Source organism: Argentina silus (genome assembly GCF_951799395.1).
Source record: "Argentina silus genome assembly, chromosome: 8".
Classification (NCBI taxonomy): domain Eukaryota; kingdom Metazoa; phylum Chordata; class Actinopteri; order Argentiniformes; family Argentinidae; genus Argentina; species Argentina silus.
The window spans coordinates 4,838,312-4,863,032 of record NC_139662.1 but is presented as its reverse complement, the minus strand read 5'-3'; the positions used below and the strand labels follow the sequence as shown (position 1 = coordinate 4,863,032).

The following is a 24,721-nucleotide window of genomic DNA, read 5'->3' as shown; positions in this document are numbered from 1 at the left end:
ACAGTGAATATGTACCCTCTCCTGAGTCAGTGGATTGACAAGCTCTGTGCTAGTGATCTCATAGGAGACACTGACAGTGGCTGGCAGTGGACAGGTGGGTGCTGGGAAGTAGGGTAAACCAACCAGCCACATGTCTTTTGGTGAAATCCCAAGAAAGGAAGCAATGGAGATATGATCTGACAACAAGACAACAAATAGGAACTAAATTAAGTTGAACTCAAAGTGGCTATTGACCTCTAAATGACCCTAGCTTGTTGTGGCTACATTATCACCAAAGACTCATAATAGTTTCTTCATAAGAAATAAAGAAACTGACACTTTTGAGCAAGCATCTCACAGCCTCTTCTGATCTTATAGCCTGCATTTTGCATTTGTAGCCTTTTGTTAGCATTTTGTTGCATTTGTTAGCCTCGAAATGTTGTCATTCAATATGTTCCTCAGTGCGATGATAAAAAAACACTAACATTGTTTAGCTTATCATATTGGTGTAAAGGGAAACACATTAAATGTTTCTATTACTGACTCAACACCCTCAGGCAACCACTTTATGCATACTGTACACATTGCTTCATATAAGACATTAACCAAAATATACTGCTTCCATTTATATATATCCAAATACATGCCATTGGTGCTCATATAACCATATATATTGTTTTCATTCTGCAATCAAATTAATTTCAGGGTTTGTGCAGTATTCAGTGTCTTTTTACTTCACCCCACTAAACCATCATACAAAAGAGCGCTCACCCATGTCACCCAGAACTTGAACCACAAATGTACGTGGTCATGATATGACAGACAGGATATGGGACAGGATGTTAAAATTATTTAATTACATTATTTAAAGAGTATTATATTGGTATTATGTAATCAATTGTTATAAATGCCTTCTGAATGTCATGTTTTTGTGCAGAAAAAACATGCACTTGTTCTGATCAATATATGAGTAACTGCAAACTCTTTGCATCACCATTTCCCAGCTATTGAAAGTCCTAATGGGATTTCTATGGGTTTTGAGGACTGGTCTTGCGCTCTGTCACCAAGTTAGAATTGATGGCACTCATAAATCACCTTCACAGCATGTCTCACACAACCTGACTCGTGGTAGTTGCCTTTCGATAGATTTCCTGTCCAGACTACCAGAATAATCTGCTTTAGCATCTACAAAATCTCAACCTCAGAGGAATAGTTAGGTTGCCTATCCAATTCCCAACAGTACTGTAGACCTACTCTGACTGGCTCACGTATTATTAGCACAGCTTGGTATAGCTTCTGCCTGCTTCCATTCCATATTGCCTATTAAGTGACATGCTATAACAACAGCCTTCAGGCATAACACTGTATATAGCCAGATATGTTTTTTTATAACACAGAAATCAATATCATCGTTTTTAGCTATTTGTGAAGAACTACTACAAACAAATCAATTGAAGACGTCCTGTGTAAAACAAGAAATCCAGGAAAACAACAAGAGTGTTTCTGAATAGATGGGAATGTAATTTTCATTTATCTTACACAGCATATTTCACCAGCTGAGGAAGAATGTTAACACCAGCCAGCCATCTACCCTACTTCCCAGGCCACTGGCACAGCTGCAACAAAGTATGTAATTCACAAGCTAACAATCATGAGCTACAGCGTGAAATAACCTTGAAGTGAGTTGCTCCGCAGCACTGGGAAGACATGGCACATCATCATATCATGAGAGAAATACATCAAAAAGAGAGCTGGGGTGAATCAAGAGACCAATTGGCAATGCCAATATCGTGCAGAAACTAATTGATATTTTGTTTGGAAGGGATTACTCGTGCAGACAGTAAACAAGTGGAACAGTGAAAGCATTCATCTCTTTGAATGAGAGTTTATAACGGGTCATGACCCCCTACTCTTTGGCATTGACAAAACTAAGATTCTTAGAAGATAAAAGTTAGCCTTTTATCAAATAAAAAGTCCAAAAACCCTGAGTGAAATTACAATGGTTTAAACCCAAAATGCATCAGCTGAATACACAAAGAATGAGAGTCGCAGCTCTCCTAAGTACTCCCATGAAAACACCACCCAGCCCCAAGAGATAAAACTCTTGAAGGACAGGTACAATATAATCAGAGGTACAATATAATGAGCAGAACACTTTGTCTTTGTGTCTTTGTGTCTGAACAGCTGCCAGTGTCCACCAGTGAAGCTGTACTTCCCAATGTTACCTCGTGGGAGAATTTTCCAAAGAATCTTCAGAAAACTTAACATAAACTAGGCCTATGGCTGTTCAATACATGTTACACAGTTCACATACAGTTACATACAGATACACTATGCAGTCTATCAGCTTTTACGGCTATTTTCATTCAGACACACAATTACACAGACACATAATTAAACAGACACACACAGACACACTATGAAATGTACTTTAGCTAAAATGATTCAATTTCAAGCATGAAATCCAACACATCATTTAGTGTACAGTGTGTGAAATTTACAACAAGCCCCTCAAGACAAGACAGCTTCATCATCCTCTCCTAGTGAATACGAGTAACATCTGTTGTGTAACGGCTGGGTAGATAAACACCATGTGACACTACAAGAACAACATTAAAATTGAACAAATGCAGTAACTATATATCTTCTTGACATTACTAATTGGACCGTTTAAAACAATTTGTGTTTCCAGCCTAGTGCTAATGCCATGTTATTATCATTATTAAAGGAGTGGTTAGCCTTCGAAGGTAAGGGAAGCTTTTCGGGTTGAGATGAAAATGAGATTAGGAGAAGGGCTCTGAAGTGGCTGATTTTTAGAGGGGCCTGCTGCCCTGGCACACTCAGTGTTTGGTATGGCAAGGTGCCAGTCCCTTACTTCCACTTTATGAGGCAACCCATCTACCCTATGCAGTGTGCACTGCAGTTCAAATTGGGACCCAGTTTATCAACCAATCTCCAACATAGGAGCACTTGCAGATAATGCAGAGGGAAGAAAAAGGTTATTCTCAACCTTGACTTTTTACAGACAACCAGCTTAAACCAGATTCTGAGACCTCTTTCTGACACTGCAGAATATAATATTCAGTAGCATTAGGTAGCCTTACAAAGTACTTGTAGTGTTTTTACTAATGTTGATTTAGTAAATTTAATTAATTAAAGTTTTGGGTAAAAAAATAAAATAATAATAATAATTTTACTGAAATTGAATTGGCTACATTCACTTTTTGTACAGGTTGTATAGAACCTAAAAGGGTTCTTCGGCTCTCCCCGTGGGACAATCTTTTAAGGAACCATTTTTTTTTGGGTTCCATGTAGGACCCTCCAAGTAGGGTTCTACATGGACCTCAAAAGGGTTTCAAAAGGGTTCTCTCACAGGGACAGCCGAAACAATGTGGCAAATCATACAGTAGTAGTTACAAACCACTGCATCATCATCCTCACCAACCTCGTGCGGCAAACTTTATTGTTGTTACATTGGGCAAAGCAAAGCCAGCAAATCACACACATTTGTAGTGCAAGTAACTGCCACTGACAATGATGACATACTGAATATGTTGCACACCTTTACAGTAAGAACAGCAAGGGATTTGTCTTTATGATTAAAGAACGCACTGACACATATGGTGTGGTGTCCATAAGATTCTCAGGGTCCTTCCAACACTGGTTTCAGAGAATAATATAAACAACTATTTCATTTTGCAGTAAGGATCTCTGAGACAATCTCAACAACCCAAAGAGATTTTTTTTCAAACTCAAGGTATCATATGATAGCTAACACCCCACTCTTTCTGCAAACACATTTGAATCCTAATTTGGAGCAGATATGGGGAAACGTGGTTACATACAAAATAAAAAACAGGGAGATTTCATTACCAAACTTAGAATCTGCACAGTTCTTAGTGTAAATGTTTTTATTTGTTTTTAATTTTCAGTGGGAATTGTTAGAAGTAGTGCTTGTGCATAGAGCTGTATGGTTTGTTAAACTTCGCTATCAAGGGTTTTTGTTTCGCATATGTTTGAAGGTGGATTCATTCTGTTACAGTGGAATTGACCATATATGTGTTATTTTCAGTCATGTTGCTTTCCTCCATGCAGAAGAAAGCACTTTAGTTCTGCAATGTTACATCTGAGCTAGCAACCGTCAAAGCCATGTAGGTCGAAGTTATATAAGTTATATGTGCAATTGTCTACCACTGTTGTGCTCATCACTTCATGGTACTGTATTAAACTAGTGAGGCACATTGATCTTATAGACGACACATTTTGGGCACGTCCGGACGTTTTAAAAAAGGGGGTGGTTGGATGTAATTTGGCACAAAAATCATCCCTAAATAGGGTAGGAAAACAAAATACATATCTTCTATTCAGCATTTTCCTTAATTTGCTCTGCGTCCTCCCCAAAGTACAAAAGAAAATTGTCTTACTGAGGTACTAAAGATTTTTTAACTTGAAGTACAATTGAAAAATGTCTTACTGCCTTGCAAGTAAAACAATGAAATTGAGGCTAATTAAGCCCCAATAAGCATGGCTAATCACAGAGCGACAGACTGATAAGAGAACAAATGATTGTAGGGGGTAAGGAGATATAGATGGCTTGGAACAATTTAGATCTCTGTGCAAGTGTGTGTGTCTGTGTATGTGTGTGTGTGTGTAGCTCTCTTAGCTAAGGGAAAATGGAGGCAATCATGACATGAGTGGCCAACAGTGGCCCAGTGTCTCACACAGACAAATCCATCTGCTAACAGGCTAACTTCAGCATTCCATTGTGGACACTGGAGCAGAGAATAGAAGTAGCACAGTCACTTCCAGACATGGTGATAAGGTGGGAAAACAGTACACTAATCCTCGAGTATTGAGTGGACAACTGAGGCTTTATGTCAGCTGATATAGAGGACACAAATGATGAATCCTCTTCAAAGCCTTTCACTAATTCACATGGTATGTGTGTGACATAAACAATGAATAATACGTAGAACCTGCAGTGGACATATATACTGGCATGTGCTACGCACAGATGGTGGGCCAGCTCAAGGCCCAGCACACTGTACCTGGTATACAATCCTGTTACCCATCATGTAAACCCACACTGACATCTAATCCTATAATGGGATGCTCCTATTTCATTCACTCACAAGGTCGAGGACTAGAGAGACTTGAATAACGGAGCGGAGGCTTGGAGGAGCTTATCTACACAAAATATCACACAGGATATTACACAAATTCTGCAACAAGTCTGTTTGTTGATACAGGAACAGACAAATGCTCTATTCCTCACTTCATCGTTGTTTTTTTTTAAAGCAAAGAATGGAATGGAAAGGAAAGGTTATATGGCCTCTGGGGACATTCTCCATCAACACAGCTACCCATCACACTACCCTAAATGTTACAGACCAGGCCAGATGTGGACTTTCAACTCAGCATGAAATATTCTTTCTAAAACAAAATGAAAATATTAGATCTAGGATTGAAAGGGAAGACGAAAAGCCTCCTGCTAAAAGCACACTAAAACAGTCCCCACTGAGAAGTATGGGGACGCTCTAGATTTGGTCATTTTGGAGAGGGTGCAGGGTTTACTGGATTTGAAACATGACTGACCGCTGGCATGGCTGTTGGGGGATAATCTACATGGTGAGGCCCTCTGTTCCAGGCTGTGCTGTGCCGTGCCAATCTTTCTACTAAACTAGACTGTCTTTCCACTAGCATGTACTGTATGCAACAGGAAGTCCACACACAGATTAAATTAACACCGATGTCAGATCGTCTCTACTTTATTCCATTTTTAATGTACTTCTAATGTCTACTTCAAATTTTAAGATTCCCAGTTTATGCAAGTGCCTAATCAGAGATTTTTTTTAGGGGGATTCAGGTCATTCTTTGCCTTGTGGAGAAGTACAGTCTTTACCAATCAACAACGTTACCAAAACCTTTGTTACAATATGATGATATATATTCACAATTTGGGCGAGATGTTTGCTGGCCTTTTTTACAGTATGTTACTAAGCCTAGGACAGCGTGACATTTGGGAAAATGACCATCTGTTGCTGCTCCAAATATGTGTAGTTGTCCCTAATACAGACAAAAAGAGGGCAGTAAAATGTATTCAAAGAAACACAAAAACACACCCATTCAAAGTATTCTCTTCCTTTATTGAAACTTAGGCCAACCAGCACTGTTTGACCTCTGACCATGCTGAAATACTTCCTGTGAGAATTACAGGGCTACAATAGGTCATGGTAATCCTGCTTTACAATAGGACGCCCACACACAGTGTCCTCGCACTACCACTGTGATGTCTCTTCTTCATGGGAAAAAAAACAGGGAGCTGATGCTCCAATTATCTCCCTCTCCCCTGCGACTGAAACATTCTGCTCTGCACATGTCCATCTACTGTCTAGCCTTCACTATTGACACACAGGCCTAACCAGATAAGATAACGCAGGCCGATTCACAGGCTGCTGTTGTTCACTCGGGGCTAACAAGAGACGAACGGCATAGCGCTCCAGACTGGCATCGCTATCAGATGATCAATCTGTGATAATCAGATGAACTGCGATAATAATAATAATCAGGAACCTCTCTGGAGTCGTCGTGTATAATGAGGACATAGCCAGGGGTTAAATGAGGAGGTGTGTCATGAGTTGGCTCAAAAGACGTATCAAACCGTCTCAATAGGGTCTTTTAATCAGTTCTGTGTCATCATAGCACGACACAAAATGCTGACGTCTACGGATAATAGGCTAGATGTAATCTGATTTTGAGTTCCATTACATTGTAGCTCATATGAAAAAGCCCAATGACGTGGTTCAATGGAAAATGTAGATGTTGGTGTATGACAGAATTTCACAATACTGGTCAATACCAGAATCATAACCTCAAGCAATAGGTTAACTTTATATAAAAACACCTACACAGTGCTGCTTCATGGGCTTAGCATTAAGCCTGAGAAAAAGCTGTCGTGGAAACACAGGAATGGTCAAATGTGATGGTATTTGTTTAATCCAAATGAATGTCAAGGAATGACTTTCATTGTGCAGAGGAGTAGACCTTTTAACTCCATTGACAATGGGTAATCAATTGACTCAATCTGACCAGTGTCAAAAACATTGGCCACACTTCTGTGTTTGCTCTTCCTTAGAGGGGCATGCACTTATTGACGCAAGCCATCTCCATCACAGAGCGTCGACTGTTCTGGGAAGCTTTACACCCTTTGGGCAAACCCAGGCCTCAGGGCCCTACTCCCTAAATATCCCGTTCACACAGGAGAGCCTCTCAGTCGCCCTACCAGGCAACGACGTTTGTTTGTCCACCAAGCAATCACAACCCACCCCCCAACAACAGGGGCAAGCCATTTTCTCTGAGAAGGGGGGTAGGGGCTGAGAGAGCTTGAATGCAACTCAATCACCTCTCTGTGAGAGACACAAAGGGCCAGTGAGAGTGAGGGAGCGAGAGTGAGCCTGGAGCTCTGTACAGGGGGATCAGTGTATCCAACCTGTGGCTGGATGACTGCAGGTAATGTGTTCTCTGGTTACCTGTTTCCCAGGGAGGCTCCTGGTATTAATGTGTTCAGACACAAAGCTCCAGAGGGCCATATTTCTCCTGGTAACAATGAAGCTCTGGGGACCATCCCAGATAAGCAATACCACTGCATGCCTTACGGCTTGAATTAAAACCCTAAACTGTATTAGAGTGCCTTAAAAAAATATCACAATGAGGTATCCTCATTACAGTTTCACGATTACTTTATAAGTCATATTACAACACCATTAACGTTACTGACAGAAGATCAGGAAGTGGGAAAATGTTTCCTTTTCATAACTATGATTATACTTGAGGCCTTCAATCCAGCATTACATGTGTTGGAATATTTCACAGTACAGACATTACCAGGTGTTTACTTAGTAATTACTGTTTTCTTTCTTTGGGATTCAATATAACAACCAAGACAAGGCAGTATTTGATACAATATAGTTACCAATTGTGTAGAATTATTTAAAGTAATTAACAAAAAGTACCCATTGTCAACACAACATTTCCCAGTGTAAATGTAAATACCAATTGAAACAGTACAGGCAATGTGCAACTATATTTCATGGTAGTTTCTGTGCCCTTGATGCTTGAAAGTCTGAACTTTATTTTGGGTTTGGCACCGTCAATAAATTTTTATGTACCCAACCCAATTCAAGAAAAGTTCTGTATTTGTATCCAAATTTGTGTTGCACAAAACCACAAGATGACATGCATGTTATTCCATATGAATATTTATGAATGTTCCCTGAGTGCTATTTCTCCTGAGAAATATTTGTTGTCCCCCACAATGAAATCAGGGAGGGGACTATGGATCGGTCTGTCTGTTCCTATGTCACACTCTTTATTTCCAACACCACTGGGACACCACTGACAATTTTGACGAAACTTGGGTGAATGATGCGTCTAGCCATAGAGTTCCATTGTTAGGAGTTTCAAAGTGATGCCGGTTCAACAATTCAATGGTGCGGCTGAAGTGATAGGTTGTTATCATTAAAAAACTAAAGCACTACAAGCTTGGGTAACTTTTCGGCCTACCTCAAATTCGTGGACTGCCTTCAAATAAAAGCAAAGCTGTAAGAAGCAAGACTGATAATGAATCAAATAAGCACTACACGTTCCAGTAACTTTCCAGTCATAAATTTGAATAATTGTCACCAATTCACACAAGGTACTGTACACTTGTTAATCTCTGCATCAGCGGGGTTACGCTGTATCCTGTTAAGAGTTCTATGTGTTGTAGACTTTAGTCATTAAAGGGCTGGACACAGCTACCCAGCCAGCTGACTGAGTGAGAAGAACGACTTGATATTCACAAATGAATGACCCATTCTTGACAGTTCACTGACTCAATTGAGCCACCATTGCCCGCCAAAGGAACCAATGAAAAGAAAGTCACCTCCAACCCAACTTAAAGCCGGCTGTCTCAAGGCCTCTGTCTCTCTCTGGCAAAAGTAGCACAAAACAAAACAGAAATTCTCCAACAACTATGCACTTTCTGGGGATTATCTCATACATAAATTCTTGGGGGTTTGAGTCGAGCCTCCTGTAACAGTGACTACATTGTCACACTCTCATTCCAACTCTGGGCCCAGTGTGAATTCTATGAATAAATGAGGCAACAAGAGTTAACTTTGGGACACACTGTGTCAGTATCCAGCAAGCAAACAGTTTTCTTTCTCTTTTTTTTTTTGGTGGGGGGGGTGGGTGGTACATAAAGGGTTATCTGACAAAAAGGGTCATACTAATCTATGAGAGCCAGGATGTGATACAGGGCGCCATGGCGCACCTCCTTGAACCTATAATAAAGAAACAAAAAAACGTTCTCTACCAAGTTTTTAGCTGTAATGCCATTGATACTTCATTATGTTGTTTGGTAGGAAAACAGGCCTGTAAACTGAGCCTGGTTTCAGTGCTGAATAATGGTATGTAGAAATGTTATTAAATTCAACAGAATGGCAGAGGAAAACAATGTAGCTATTGTCATCTGTGTAGTTTTGGTTTACAACATCATGCATTTGTCATACTGATTCTTGCACGACTCATTCTGCGATAAGCAGTCCTCAGCTTTCTCTCTAGTTAGACCGTGTGGGCTAACTGGCCAGACAGGATGCAGACTGGTGGTCAAATCAGCCTACTATAGCCTCTGTCACCTTTTTTTAATAAGAGAGATGGCATTCAAAAAATGCCATATTTTGTGACAAATAAAACTCTCTTCTCTAGCCTACAGTATCAACGCTTAGGACTGTATCCTCTTGCTGGCATGAACAACTAGACAAACAGTGCAAGTGTGTCACTGATAAATGGCATGCCAGGTAGCAGGGCCGGGCAGCTATGTGCATAGTTCTACTACCCTCGTAAAGAAAGTTATCTGTATGCATTTTTGGCTCACCACAACACAAAGCTGGGCCTAACTCTAACCCAATGTGTTCAAATGTGCTAATTCGATGAGGCATGGGCCACTGAGGTACTCCTAGCAGCCAGCTCTCTTTGTCTGTGTAGTGTGTACAGAGGAAAGGGCCATGCATCATAGTGCAGAGCCCTGCTTAGACAGGCCAAGTGTTAGACGGGAAGGCATATGAGAGATCCAGCAGCTGCTAGCCATAGAGCTTGAGACACTGTGGGGTTACATCTTAAAGCTAGGAAACAACTTATTGCATTATCAATTTGAATCCATGTAAAAATAGGATGCAAGACCCTATATTTGACAGGACAGGACATTTATCACAATTGTGTAAGCATACACCTGCTTCCTTTAATGCATACTATAGTGCCCCTCTTAAATCTTAAAAGCACTAAAATCAGGAAAGATTCTTGGACTGCCTCAGATGATTAGGAATGTGTGACTATTTTTCGCAGGAGGCACATAATGTCCCTATAAGATGACTCAAGCTGGCTTGCGGGTTGACCTGTGCCACACCTCCAACAATCAGCATCGCTGACACTATACAAACTTATGAGTAATGATAACATACAGGTAACTGGTTACTAGGAGACAGTTGAAGGCCTACGTGCCATACCCCATCATGCATCATACCGTAACAACCAAGACTTCTGAGAATAGCCTACTTCTCAGAAGAAAAAGGGCCTTGAATTGAACACATTTACAACACTTGATAAATCTTTTGAGGAAATCAAACAATCTATGGATTAAAAGGGCAATGAAAATTCACAACACAAAAATCAAAAAGTTAATCAACAGGTCATGAATATAATCATGAACTACAGAGGATTGTGGATGCAATGAAGTTAGGCAATTGACCTTTAGACAAAGATAAACTCTGAACACCAATATATGGATTACACAGGTCCCTTTCCTGATAGGAGCAGGGAAGTGAGCAGGTGCACTATCCAAACAAACACTTGGCCAAATAGAGTCACACACTGCCTAGAATGGGCTTCACTTTACCCTTGATGTGGACTTACAATTTTATCATGACAAATCATTTTTGAATAAGGACAGAGCAGAATATCCGTGTTTTAGATAATTTGGTTGTTTTTCAAACCATGAGAAGAATCAACATAAAAATAAGGTTAATGCTTCTCCAATGGTGGCCTCTGCTTTTCATGCATTCTCAGCTGCTGATATAGCAACACATAACCTTATCACAAAGTAGCTTAGTACTTAGGACCATTTTCTTCCATCAAAAGCGTAGTCAGACATTCTTTTTTACATATTCTCTTTTGACATCTTCAAATCATCACCTGACCATTATTGTAGTCGGATGTCGTTTTGAGTTTTAAAATGGGTGTGCCATGGGAAAATTACACATTTCCATCGCCAGCACTGCGCATGTTGTGTTCTGCTACGCATCTGAATAAAGTAAATTCAATTTTGGAGAGGCCGGTTCACATCGAAATGTACTGAATAAACGTCAATATGATATTGATTAATTCATGCTCAGAGGTCTTCATCTCAAAATATTGAACTGTTGACATGGTATGAACCACCCTGCAGCAAAGGCATAACGTTTTAGCATTTGGCAAAGCTAATATTTCTAGTGTAGCCGATCCATCAGTGGAATTTCAGCGAGGACCGCTGTTGCACCTGCAGCACTGTATCATTAGTATGATACAGATTTTGCTAAGCCTCTGATCATAACACAAGCATTTTTAAATCCAGCGACGAATAGTGCTCGGCAGGAGGATCTGCAATGCGTAGCTAACAAGCTATCCGAACCTGTGCGCCCGCGGCATAGCCTAAGTATTAATATATGAAAAGCACAAAAAATAACAGCCAATGTATTAATACTATGAACATAATATAAAGCATTTTCAGGAACTTAGTGTAAATTGGATGTAGCCCGCATATTATCAATGCACAAGTGCCCTATGCTCTTGAACAATAAGAGCTAGTGAACTACGGAGCCGAGAATTAACCGAAATAAAATAGGATACTTGATGGGTGCCGAAATCATGTAACTGAAATGGCTATGCATTTAAATATCTAAGTGTTGGCAACAGAAATGTTTCCATGCAGAATGGAATATATCTAGGCATGCACCTAAAATAGAAAGCACATATGGTATAATGGTATAGGCTAGGGGAGAAACAGAAAACAATGTCGTTCATATCGAACTATTCATGATTCCATGGTTGAATGCTAAATGGTAACAATTCTAATTTGATTTGATGGCATTTAGGCCTAAATTGTTACAATGACGCGTGATGCACGGACACAGACAGAGAGACCAATACTTTGGAGCGACATCCATCCGCTATGAAAGAAGCCTCCCATCCCTAGGACAGGTTACACTGACCATGCATCCCTTAGGAATGCCATACCACCTGTGTTATTGATTATATGGCGACTGATGAGAAACAATTTGTTAAAACCTGACACAGGCCTAAATTCTATTTACATACATCTGAAGACAGACAATACAGCGAGATAAACCCCCGTCTTTGGATTACCTTTGGCTGCCTCCACCGCGCATAATAGTACGAGGACCAGTCCGACAACGGATGCAAAATGTTTATACCCTCGGAACTGCATCCCGAATTCGAGTTAAAACACGGGGAAATAAAACAACCTTCTTATATCCTCGTCAATGTATTGAAATATTTCTCTCTCAAGAAAAAAATCCAGAAGATGTATTTCGGTAATCGTGATAGTTCTAAGATGGCTGCCGCCGCCGCCACCGCCGCTCTGCTATTCCCTTCAATCACAGCTCTCTCGCAGTTTTGCAGCTGTATCCAACAGGACCGATGGCTAGTGACGTCAATACTGTTATTGTGGGAGTGCTTGCAGCTAGTTGAGCACAGACGGCTAAACTCAGACCAAGGGCGGGGGCCAAATGTCTTCTGTTGGTAGAATGGAGTGGCTCAGAGAAGCTCTGTGACCATGATGTGGAATGGATGCTAGTGTTGTTGGGTCATATGATGGCAAGAGTGGTCTACTAAGCTTTGCATTAATTCCTTACAAAATATGCCTGGACATTATCTTGCTTCCCTGGTATTCAATAAAAGCTGTCTTTCAATGTTAGGGTTGTGGATACATTTAGGTATTGAAACATGAAAAACAATCAGGGCTGCATTGCAAAATGTGCATCTGGTATTTTGAAAATAATTACAGTTTAACACACGCACACAGAGAGAGAGAGAGAGAGAGAGAGAGAGAGAGAGAGAGATGACTCTAATTTTATCTGACTCTGCACAACCTTCATCAAAGACACAACATTGATCCATCCAGGAGCTAATGCTCTCCCCACCCAGCCCTCACCACCACATGACTGTGCAGACCTTTAATTATAACAGGCATGGCATGGTGTGAGAATAGCAAGGTTCAAAATTACAAATGATTACAAAGGTTCAAAATTACAAATGTCAACACTTCTTAGATTGAGGTAACACCCTAAAATGAAAAGAGGATGTGGTGCAATTAGAGAAATAAAAATGATTGCAGAATGAGCTTTGAATAAAGATTAGGACACTCTAAATTGTGAGTTTTTGTTGAGTATGAGGGTGTGCATTTCTCTGACTCAATAACATTTTTTTTTTTCCATCATGGTAGATATCATGTAACCATCTATTGGGTAGAATGAGAGATTAAATGCACAGGACTCTGATATAAACACACATTTGAATTCCTATCAGATGAAGACAGGGCTTCATGAGCCACATATTTTTATGATGTCATGTTTTTGCATGAATACAAGCGTAAGTTAAGGCTGGGAATGGAGACCTGTTAGAATCATGTTCTGTGCTGTTTGCCCTGTCAGGCACAGAGTTGCAGCTTGAGACATGTAGAAGCTTCCTTAGATACACTATGATATGATAATATCGTCTGCACGCTACATTATACAGTACATCACAGAAATGCCATGATATAATTCAGTGAATGGGTCCATACAAGCAAAGACAAAATGATATAGTGTGAAAATGATAACAACCATGCAAGCTCGCTTTGGTCCCCTTCTGTCAAGAGTCATGATCATCTCAACAGAAATCAAGAGAATGGACATACTTCTGTGAAGCCACAATTAACTGATGGGTCTTTAAACATGGACTGTCTATAGCTAGCAGCAGAACATCAGTACAATGGGCATTTGTTCCCCCTTGGCAAGACATGAACTGGCTGGAGAAAGTGAAAGCACCCCAGATGTCTATCCCCTCAGAGAAAAGCAGAGGGACAGAATGCGCATTGTGAATTCTCTAGGGGACAATGGAAGGCAATAAGGGGTTTGGTGAATATGTGTGAGACAGCAGCGAAGCCTCATTAAGGTGTTACTTCCTCTGGTCATTCACACCCATTGTCTCTCTCAGGAGTTTTTCAAGCTAGTTGGTCATGTCTAGCTAGAACAAAGTTACATGCTTTAGCAGTAACAAAATCTGAAGACAAGAACATGTGATTTTCTCCTGTCACACTATTGCTTTTGTATACACAACCCACCATAGTATGGTGTTATATCCATTTGGGACTCCAATGTTAATGATAGGGGTAGCACATTTAAACATCCATTCTCTTTTAGGACAGCTCCATATTTAACTACAGATTGGCTCTATACAGGGCCTCACAGAGACTCGCTCAGTTCACTTATGGAGGCCACAGACGGGGATTTGATTTATCAAGTTGTCAGGGTGATCGGAGGTCAAATAAGCCTCATAGCTGTTCCATGTTCCACCACCCCAGTACGTCACTCCTCCTCCTCTTTGCTTCAATTTTCATACTCTGTCAAGGACCAATATTACTGTCTGTCAAAACATAATTCTAACTAGAACTTTGGCTAGAGACAAAGTGAGGCTACTGTTGTGTTTCTCTGCCTCTCTTGTGTGTAAGAAGTATTCTATCATTGGGCATTATCATCATGGCCACCACTGAGTCAGTCAGTAATGAGTGTATTTGAGACATCACTGCAGGCTACATACAGCAATCATTGTGGGTGGTTGGCAGCAGACAGAGCATGATAGCTGTGTGTTATCATGGGAATCAAAGCAGTTGTGACCATTATATAACCATTGCCTCTTGCTATGATACTGTATTTTCTCTGCAGGGTCTGTATCTACTGACAACATCCTAGACTCCATGGAATACTGTGTTCACTTGATCTACTGGATGTGGATCCTAATTATTTTATTCCAGTTTCTGTTTTCTATGATCATTAATGGGGTATACATACGAGACGGGGATAGCAGTCACTTGTGGCTTGTGTGAAGAATACTATGCTTCTCTGTGTGAATGTTAGATGGAATATGAATGCAGGAAAAATGAATTGACAATTTGTTTGTTAGTGTCTTTGCCCAAAGGAATCACATATCTTTGAGTAGTAGACAAAATGATTCACTCCACTGTCATTATTTCAAAGCCTATTTTCAGCAAATCTTTCCAGCAAGGCAGACAATAGAACCCACGTGACTTGGTTCTGAATACATTTGAAAAATCCTTCACTAGAGTAGAGAGAGTTAAAAACATTTAAGTCCTGGATGTTATCAACTTCCATCAAAGGAAATATTTAAACCCCAGAGTTAGAAGCACTGGAGTCTGGAAACACCTCAAAGAGCAGTTGGAGCTGAACACCTTTCAGTGGCTTTGCCTCCAGTCTAATTCATGCACACTCAGAGAATGTTTAAAACTCATCCCTTATGATTGACCCCTTTCTCTAAACCTCCTCTTATTTCTCTTTTAACCTGTGCTGTCGTTCATTTAACCATTGAGCTGTCACCTCCTCTAGCTTAGCTACACTCATTTCAGTTTCAGCCAGCTCTGAAAGAGCCTCTGTATTTTCTGTGCAAAGCAACACCTAAAAAGGCACACACATGCCTGAGGTGTTGATACCCTTATTGTATGGTACTGAAATAGTAAAATGCATAGTATCATTTTATACACACACAGTCACACAATTGCCAAACTAGTTTAGTTGTTACTGAACCACAGTTCTTTGTTGAGAATTTCTGAATATCAGGAAAGAGCACTAAAACACATGGCATGAGTGGGAACCAGACATATGGGACCTGATAGCAGAATGAAAGCCCCAGTCTTTGCAATCAATTATCTTTCTTTCCATGCGCTCAATGGACTTATAGCTGTCTGGCTTTCAAACTAATCATGAATATTAATATCAATAATATGAATATTCATGAGGGGAAATGTATGCTCAGCCTTATTTGAAGCTGTCATGTAAGTTTGATTTAATCTTTCTGATCATTATTTATCTGTATGCTGATTAGGTTATATAAAGCACATCCTGTATACTGTACTTTCCGCATTCATTTGATGTTTGTAAGATGTTTGTAGTAAGTGGGAATTCCTCCAAATAGGCAATTTTAAAACATGTTTTAAAAACATTGACCCTTGACCTCTACAGAAGGTCACCTCTGACATGTTGTGAGGAGAGTTCACAGTAGTGACTCTCACCCCCTACACTTTATTACAACGAGGATGTGGTAATAGGAATTCTGACATTGCTGTCTCAGGGTTTCTTATCATTCATCTGTGATTGGCTACCTTTGGGGACCAGAGACTCCTTTTCAAATCATCAAGATTAGGGCCCCGGGTATAGCTGCTATGGATGCTGTATGTAGGAAAGGTCATATGGAAACCATTGGAAACCAATGGGCAGATCAACACACACACACACACACACACACACACACACACACACACACACACACACACACACACACACACACACACACACACACACACACACACACACTCAGAAGACGGAAGAATGGATGGATATGGGGGATAACCCAATACGTGGCCACCCAGGGTAACAGTCCCAAAGTTGAACTTGTCTGTGATTGTAATCTGCTTCCTTCTGTAAGTGTATTAGAAAACCTGCTGTCCAGACAGGGGAAGTGAGCAATCTGCTCCCTCATTACCCTTGAACCAGGCTCATATGGCGAGTGGGTGATATTAAAGAGGAGGAGGAAAAGCCCTGCAGCTGGGCCAGCTTCCTCCTCCTACTCATGTGCGGTGGGTGTTCGTAAAGAGAGCTGAAGCAGAGGCTGGTGAGCAGAAATGGACAGGCCAGACCAGATACCAGGATATCCTCTGTGAACCGAAGCAAGGCAGGGTGGCCCTAGTCCCATTGTAGTTAGTTTCCATCCACCTGCTATAGCTAGTGGCAGTCATTACATGTAAGCAGATGGTAATTGACTATGTTTTCACTCAGGCTTACACATGGTCAAATGGTCAAGTTTCAGTTTCATTTATAAAAAATCAACTACATGAAATTCAGCAGATATATTGTATCAGTAATTAATTCTGTGGCAAAAAAGTTAGGTCCTGACTTTACTTGGTGTCCCAACTAGACTTTGTGGATGACAGACTTTACATTACATTACTGAAACATTTTTCTGACTCTGTAATGTTTATGGCATATTATAAAGTTACATTTATTGCTGTTAAAGGTGCAATTCAAGCTTTCTAAAAGCTTTCTAATGGTTGTAATGACTGTTTAATTGGTAGCGATCAGGGAGTAAGATCCCTTGAAAGAAATATTTCATTTACGAAGGCTGTTTGGTCCCGAGAAACGCTGTCTAAAATAGAGTCTCTGAGGGCGACACTCGATTTGGATAGAAACATGTTGTTACTGGCCAGGGTTGTTCTAGGGGAGTGGACTCACCACTCTCCTTTCTGTCTCTGGTGTCTGCAAGTCCATTTTGGGGGTTATATTATTATTAGGGAGGATGTTGTTGTTGTTGTTGTTTGTAACTTTAAACTGAATATTGCTGCAGTGGCCAGAGGTGGCAGATGTCCAACAGACTTATTTTAAGTAAATAAATCCTTTAAGTAAACAAATTAAAATTAGAGTTCCCACCCACAATGTGAAGAATATGTGGGGGGTTTTCAACTCAAATATCCAGCTATACAGGTTTTACTTGAATTATACCCATGGGGCATTAGTGTTTGTTGGAATGCCCTATGACCTCACATGATGACGATTCAAAATAGATTTTTACTGGGGAATTCTAATTTTAGATGAAAGCATTTGTGGGTTAGAGGGTTAGAGTATCCAATCGGTGGTTGTTTGTCAGAGGCTTTCAGAACAACATTCCACTGTTCTCTTGCTCCTAACAGCAGCATCTCTCCACATGACCTTTTAATTATTGATCCCACGCTAGCAGTAGCTCATCTCTACAACCCTCCCTCCCTCCCTCCCTCCCTCTATCTCTCCCCCATCCCTCCCTCCCTCTATCTCTCCCCCCATCCCTCCCTCCCTCTATCTCTCCCCCATCCCTCCCTCCCTCTATCTCTCCCCCATCCCTCCCTCCCTCTGTATAACCCTTTATCTGTATCTCACACCCTACATATCTCCCTCTTTCTTTCTCCCTGACTATCTTTCCCTGTTCTCTGTCTCTTCTTCCTACCCCCCCCCCCCCCCCCCTCTTTCTCCGTGTGACTATGTGTGCATATGAAATGCCTGGATAAGCGTTAGCTGCGGTGTCAGCAGGGTAACAAGGAGGTAATTCATAAAAGGCTGTCAGTGAGGCTGGAGGTGAGTGAATGTTTCGATTCCCTTAGGAGACACAGAGAAATTAGCTGAGTGGAGGAGCTTAGCTATATACATCAATAATCCAGCACATCTCCCCCAAACCCAACGTCACATATTCTCATTAAGCAATCTGACATCCCCCTCATGGTCTTTGCTCTGTCATATTTGTACAGCCCTACTGTTGAAAGTGATTAAGATAAATGAGGATTTATAATTATACAGTGGTTGCAGAGATTGTGTTGCATGGTTCAATACAATATCCTTATACACACAGAAAATTTGATGAAAATATGGAATGAAAATATGAAACCAACATACTAGGCAATTCAATGATGAAGAAATATATAACCATTATAATGAAATACAATTGAATGCAGGAATGGGAGGCAGAGGTGTGCATAGAATGCCCACGTCACTCCTCCACCCATAGGAGGCTCAGTGAGTGTGTGTTTTCCATCCAGGCCCAGCCCAGGAAGGCTGTAAATAGGCTGCTTGTTCAGGGCTGTCATAACTCTCTCTCTGTCAGGAGACCTCAAAGCACACGCACACGCACACGCACACGCACACGCACACGCACACACACACACACACACACATCAACATGTCACCAAGATAATTGGCTGGGCTACTCACAGTTGGAAATAGCCATTTACACGCGCCCACTTCCAAAAATGCTTCCAGCTTCATTCCTCTTCTCTGCGCTGCCCTCCCAGATAATTCTGGCTGGGTATTTTAGGAATCTGTCTCAGGATAAGATAATCCTGGGACAGCTGCTCTCTAATTTTAAGTGGAGGGCCTGAGGATATGGCTGTTATTGAGGATCCAAGAGCCAGTGGACGTACAGTCAGTAAAAGATTGATGGTATTGTTAAACATGCTGTATGAAAAAAATCATACCTTTTCATACACTGTGTTCCTGTAGGTACCATGATCTCTGCCAACAGGTCAAGAATTTATCCCGAAAGACAGAAAACAGAATAATTTTCATGACTCACAGTGACAACTTCATCCCTTGTTGCTATAGCAACAAAACCTAGTAGATGCAAAAACAGATAGATGGAAAGACAACGGTAACACCGATTGATGACTTGATGTGTGTGTGTGTGTGTGTGTGTGTGTGTGAGTGTGTTAGCGTAAGTGCCCTCTGACCATTGGTTAGGGTCAATTCCACTTAAAATCAATCCAAATGGAATTCAATGGAAATTAAATGTATGACTTGAAAAAATTGCTATGATCAATTTCCAATTCCTTAATTACCTTTCCTGAATAGATTGTTCTCTCTTCTTGGTTGGCTGTGGCTGTCCAGCCATCAGTATGAGAGTAATCAGACAGGCAGGAGTCAGGAGAGCAGCAGGTTCCTGTGCAGACAGTGGCCAGCATGTGATGGATGCACTGAGTGCCAGGTCCTGCTGAGAACGCTGAGTCATCCAGAGCATTCCCAGCATTCAGCAGGACACATCTCAGGCCTCACTGCCCCAATTTATGGGTCCACAAATAGCTGTATCCTCCCTGGGTCACAACACCTTGCCTTATCCTGGTTTCATGGTCTGATTCAATCGTAAATGTGTCCCAGGCATGGCACCCAAGCAAGTCATAGGGAATTGGTTGTTGTCATACCTTGTATAAGTACTGTTTCAATTGAGAAAATGTCAGAACGACCCAGTTCTAAGCTCTTTCTTCTTCTCTCAGACTGTATTGAAGTGCCTGTGTTTTGCTTTTTAGCCTTCACATTCTATAGAGGGGAAACAAGAGTAATAAATGTAGTTTTGAGCTTGCAGTCGCTTCCATTATTCAATGCCAGAGCAACTGCTGCCTGTGCATCTTTTCCCCCTTATCGATTTCCATAGGGAGGAATTTGATCACTTTAAGGTTTTTATTTTTGAAGGTCTAGGACTCCTTCTTCAGGAAGCGCATTAAGATAGAGAGACAAAGTGAAGAGAATTCCATCAGATAGCATTTGGACTATTTTATTCTGGATGAGAATACAAGCTCTCTTAAGTTCACCATGCTTTTTAGAGTTGACGATACAAGCAGTTGAATCCATTTCAAAATTCCACATCACACAGGGGTGCTAAATTGTCAGCCTTGGCTTTGACACACTATTGCTATTACTAGTGCTATTATCTATATTCTGTACCACACAAGTGTTATTGTTGTAGTTTGATACATTCTAAACATTGTCTGGAACTGAGTATGTTGATCCGACTATAACTGCAGCATCCCGTCACTCTTGTTGAAGTCAGTCAACTTGAGGGATGAACTGGCATGATCTCATACACTAAGGCTCTCTTTGTTATCACAGCCTGATAGAAGACGGACATGAAGTTCAAGGCTGTAAGTGATAGTCGGAGGGGTTGTGAGTCTAATTCTGAAATAGCGGTAAATGTATTTATAAGCTGTCACATACTATTCAGACTCAAAGTATATAATGTCCTCTGTGCACAAGTAGGTCCTCTATGGACTGAGTGGTTCTCTTTATGGAAGTGCTGCCCACATGCATATGGGCATTGGCAGCAGTAATAGAAATATTGTAAATTCATGGTCTTCATATTTATGACTCATATTCATCTCTATGGGACATAAGACATTTTCATTTAATGATTGCATTCATAAAACCTTCAACCAGAATCCTACCCCTAAGATATACATTTCCAATAATGACCTTTGAAAGGATTTATAAACAGAGTTGAAAAGAAGCACAAAGGCAACAAATGCTGACCCAGAAGTTGAACACATGTCGAAATCCTTTATACAGACTACAGAGACATCCACTCTTAGACAAAAGGGTTCCAAGAGAATAAAAAAGCTTCTACCTCGAACTCAAAAGAGTTTTTTAGCTGAACCATTTGAAGAACCTTTTAGGTTACAAGTAGAACACTTTACACAGAGAGCTGAATAACTTATTTTTTTCACAATACAACAGACCACTATGGAAACTCCAGCTACAGATGGCATTTCCATACAGCATTTCTCCCACACAAACTGTATCAAGCAAAAGACGGAAGTGGAGAGAATTGATGATGGGTTTAAATCCCGGCAGGCAGTGGGAGGCATTGGGAGGAAACACTGTGGGTGGACAGGTATGTTGATCCTCAGCATATTGTGGAAATGATAGTCTGTCAATGGCTAGAGAAAATGGCAGTCTGGTAGTACAGTAATAGTTTCTGTGGTAAGCTTTACTGTTTAACCTTCAATAACATGCTGTTGTTGAATTGGGGCATGTCTCACGTTTCAATTATTATTCAAATTACAATCATTGATATTTAAATTGGAAGATAGACAGAACAAGTTGGTTGAAGTGTGGACCACAAGATGGTCTATCTAAACAACAACCTAGTTTTTCAAATAGGAATATTAGTCCTCCATAGTGGTCCCCTAAATAGTTAAAGACACAATGACTCTCATAATATTCTGGAATTTGTTTCTTACAACAACAAAAAAAATAGAAGAAGTCAACTAGCTATCCTGAGAAGCAATGGTGAATGCCATATGTTCAGTGAGAGACACAGGCATCCTCTTTTGCACAGAGCAGGATTTGTCAAGTCAGCAGAACCTGCTTGCCGCAGACTACAATTACTCCATTTATTAAAAATGCTGAAGAGTTACAGTACTCATGTTTGAAGCACGCTATCATGCCCAAACCATGGCCCCCAGCAACAGTCAAGCTCTGGCCTCGCTTCACGTGTTAACACATTGATAACCATGCTGTTGAAGTGAATTTTAGGGCCCCATTCAATAAAAATGTATACGCCTACCTTAATCAGGTATACGCATGTGGTGTGTCTCAGGATTTGGAAAAACTTGTTAAGATCTAAAGGAAGGATAAAAGGCATTGGGTACTTGGTTGAGTAATGCAAAAAGAGGCGAACCTTCTCCCAGTGAAAAGGTTTGGGCTGCTGAGAGTAGAGCGTATGGAGAGCAAATCTCATCTATTAGTCATGAGGCTTAGGGTGGACTAGAGTGTATCTGCAGTGCTTTGTGTAGAGGCGTGAGTAATTGTGCAGTGCTGCATTACTCCTCAGCATGTGTCCTTTACCAGCACGCCTCTTCATTATCTCTCGTGTATACCTCCTGTCTTTGTTTAATAATGTTGTTGAGTCATATGTGGGTGGGAGGCTGGCCTCACTCACTCACTCATGCAACTGCTGCACCTTCACTTTTGAGCTCCCTTTCCCTTTTAAGATGAAAGACAACATTTCATTTCTTATTTAAGTGATGCCCTTCCTCTCAAATTCCAGGGCTGGAGTCATCCATGTTTGCTGTGGAAACTGAGCAGAATCACCTAGCTCCTAAAAATCACAATTAAATAAAGAATTGATAATTCTACAGTAGCTTACAACTTTGCAATGTACGCACAACATAACAAATGAAATCTGATTCAGAATCTTCCTCTTGTTTGCACAAAACAATATGGGAAAGTAAAGAGAGAGAGAGAGAGAGAGAGAGAGAGAGAGAGAGAGAGAGAGAGAGAGAGATAGATAAGTCTCATTGGGATCATCAGTATGCAATGTCTAGATCATCTTCCTTTTGGCACAGTACATGTCCATCATAGTGTAAGCTTATTCTTGGTGGCTTCTCTGTGCTTGGTTACTATTTGGGGTATGATTTAACTGGGCATTGAGCTCCTTCAGGACATTTCAGCCTTCCCAAATTCAGTAACATCTCTATCAATCAAGTAACTCCCAGTTACAGCACTAAATCACTGGACCATGCTAAATGGCAGACTAGACATTTTGATAACCAATTAGATGTACTGATTAATACCGCACTGCTGCTCAGCAACAATCTCTCCAGTTATGCCCTCTCATCTCTCTGTGAATACTCAGACTAGTTATGCCACTGGCTGCCTTCCCCCCAGAGAGCTGGTATGCTGTCCAGGCACACTGTTGCATAACATAAAATGCTGAGGTGCAGTTATCAGCTGACTGGGAGACAGAGGCTGATGTGAGCTTTTAAACTGGACTGGTGACATCATGTTTAAAGAGGCGCTCTTTACCAAGAGAGGGACTGTGATTTTGAGGAGATATATGGGCAAAAGAAATCAGTATATTTGTACATAATATTACAACCGCATTGTATAGTACGTTGCAGTAATTTGGAATTATACATGTAAACCTTACAAGGTACTTGCATACCTGTACCTGTCTATACAAACCACAATCTTGCATTCATCAGATTGCACAGCATCGTTCCTCAATTTATCATACCATCTGCTGCTGCAGAAGGTTGGGGTTAGTTCAAAAGACTTTCTTCTGCGAGAAAAATCACAGTATATTTGTACATAATCTATTCCAACAGCATTGTACAGTACATTACAGTCATTTAGCATAGCACGTGTAGCCAAAATAATGGTTGAACTCACAACCACGACCTTACAAGTTGTTGTAACGAACTGTGCAAATAAGGACATATTTTCAATGCACTAACCAATAGGTGCATAATATGCTATATCTAGTTCCAATCTAAATCCTTGGTCTTCTATCCTATCACAAAGTGGTCCATTGTCATTGTCTAAGCAGGGGTCAGAAGTCTGTGAGCCGAGCCATCACTCAGGGGTCAGAAGTCTGGAGAAGCAACTGTCTCAATGTCAGAGTCTGAAACTGGCAGTCCAGTCCAGCGTGATGCATGAGCATTTCAAATTCACCAACAGCTGGTGTTTTATTCCCAGAATCAGTTCCCTCTAAATCGTAGGATTTTGATGGATCTGTAAGCATGGAAACAGTGAACAGATGTTAGTCATTAACAGAGGAAAAACATGTCACCAATCCTCAACTTGGTGACCACATAGAATCCATCAAAAACAGCTTCTGCAATTAACACCTGATGGTTAGCCTTACGAGACTGCAACTATTACAGTGCCAACTCTGGATTAAAGCAGATATAAGCCATGTTTGTTGTCATTATGGTGGATATATTTAACAAAATGGCACCTAAAGGAGCCACACACTATGAGAGGTGTCATTGCCAGTGTTGGGGAAGCTACTCTGAGAAACTATTTCACTAAACTACCAATTACCAAATACTTCGTCCAACACACGACAGTCAGTTACTTAAAGATGACTAGTCTGTATGACAGAAACTGAAATGCATTGAAATTCATAAGAAAGATAAAATCAGATTAGGTGGAGTAAAGTGGGGAGATGGGAAGCAGTGACGGAATAAATAGTAGGGTCATTTGAAGTTCAAGGGCTGGAATAATAGTTAAATTCCTATTTCTTTTTTTTGTTTTGGGGTGGAGACAGTAGCTCACTACACTGCTAAATGGCAAAAAAAAAAGTA

At 40.7% G+C, this 24,721-nt stretch overlaps 2 protein-coding genes across 3 annotated transcripts in view; both read right to left on the bottom strand.

The window, feature by feature from the left end:
* clstn1 (calsyntenin 1) overlaps positions 1-12,604 on the bottom strand; it is a 29,826-nt gene extending 17,222 nt beyond the window's left edge. For both annotated transcript variants that reach the window (XM_083675199.1, XM_083675200.1), the window contains exon 1: positions 12,418-12,604. In XM_083675199.1, coding sequence (XP_083531325.1) covers positions 12,418-12,499 — 82 coding nt within the window. In that variant the 5' untranslated portion in view covers positions 12,500-12,604. The remainder of the gene's footprint in view (positions 1-12,417) is intronic.
* The window catches only part of pik3cd (phosphatidylinositol-4,5-bisphosphate 3-kinase, catalytic subunit delta), a 66,857-nt gene continuing 42,358 nt past the window's right edge, over positions 223-24,721 (bottom strand). Inside the window, exon 24 of the transcript XR_014554359.1 lies at positions 223-234. The gene's annotated coding sequence lies outside the window, so the exon portion shown is untranslated. The remainder of the gene's footprint in view (positions 235-24,721) is intronic.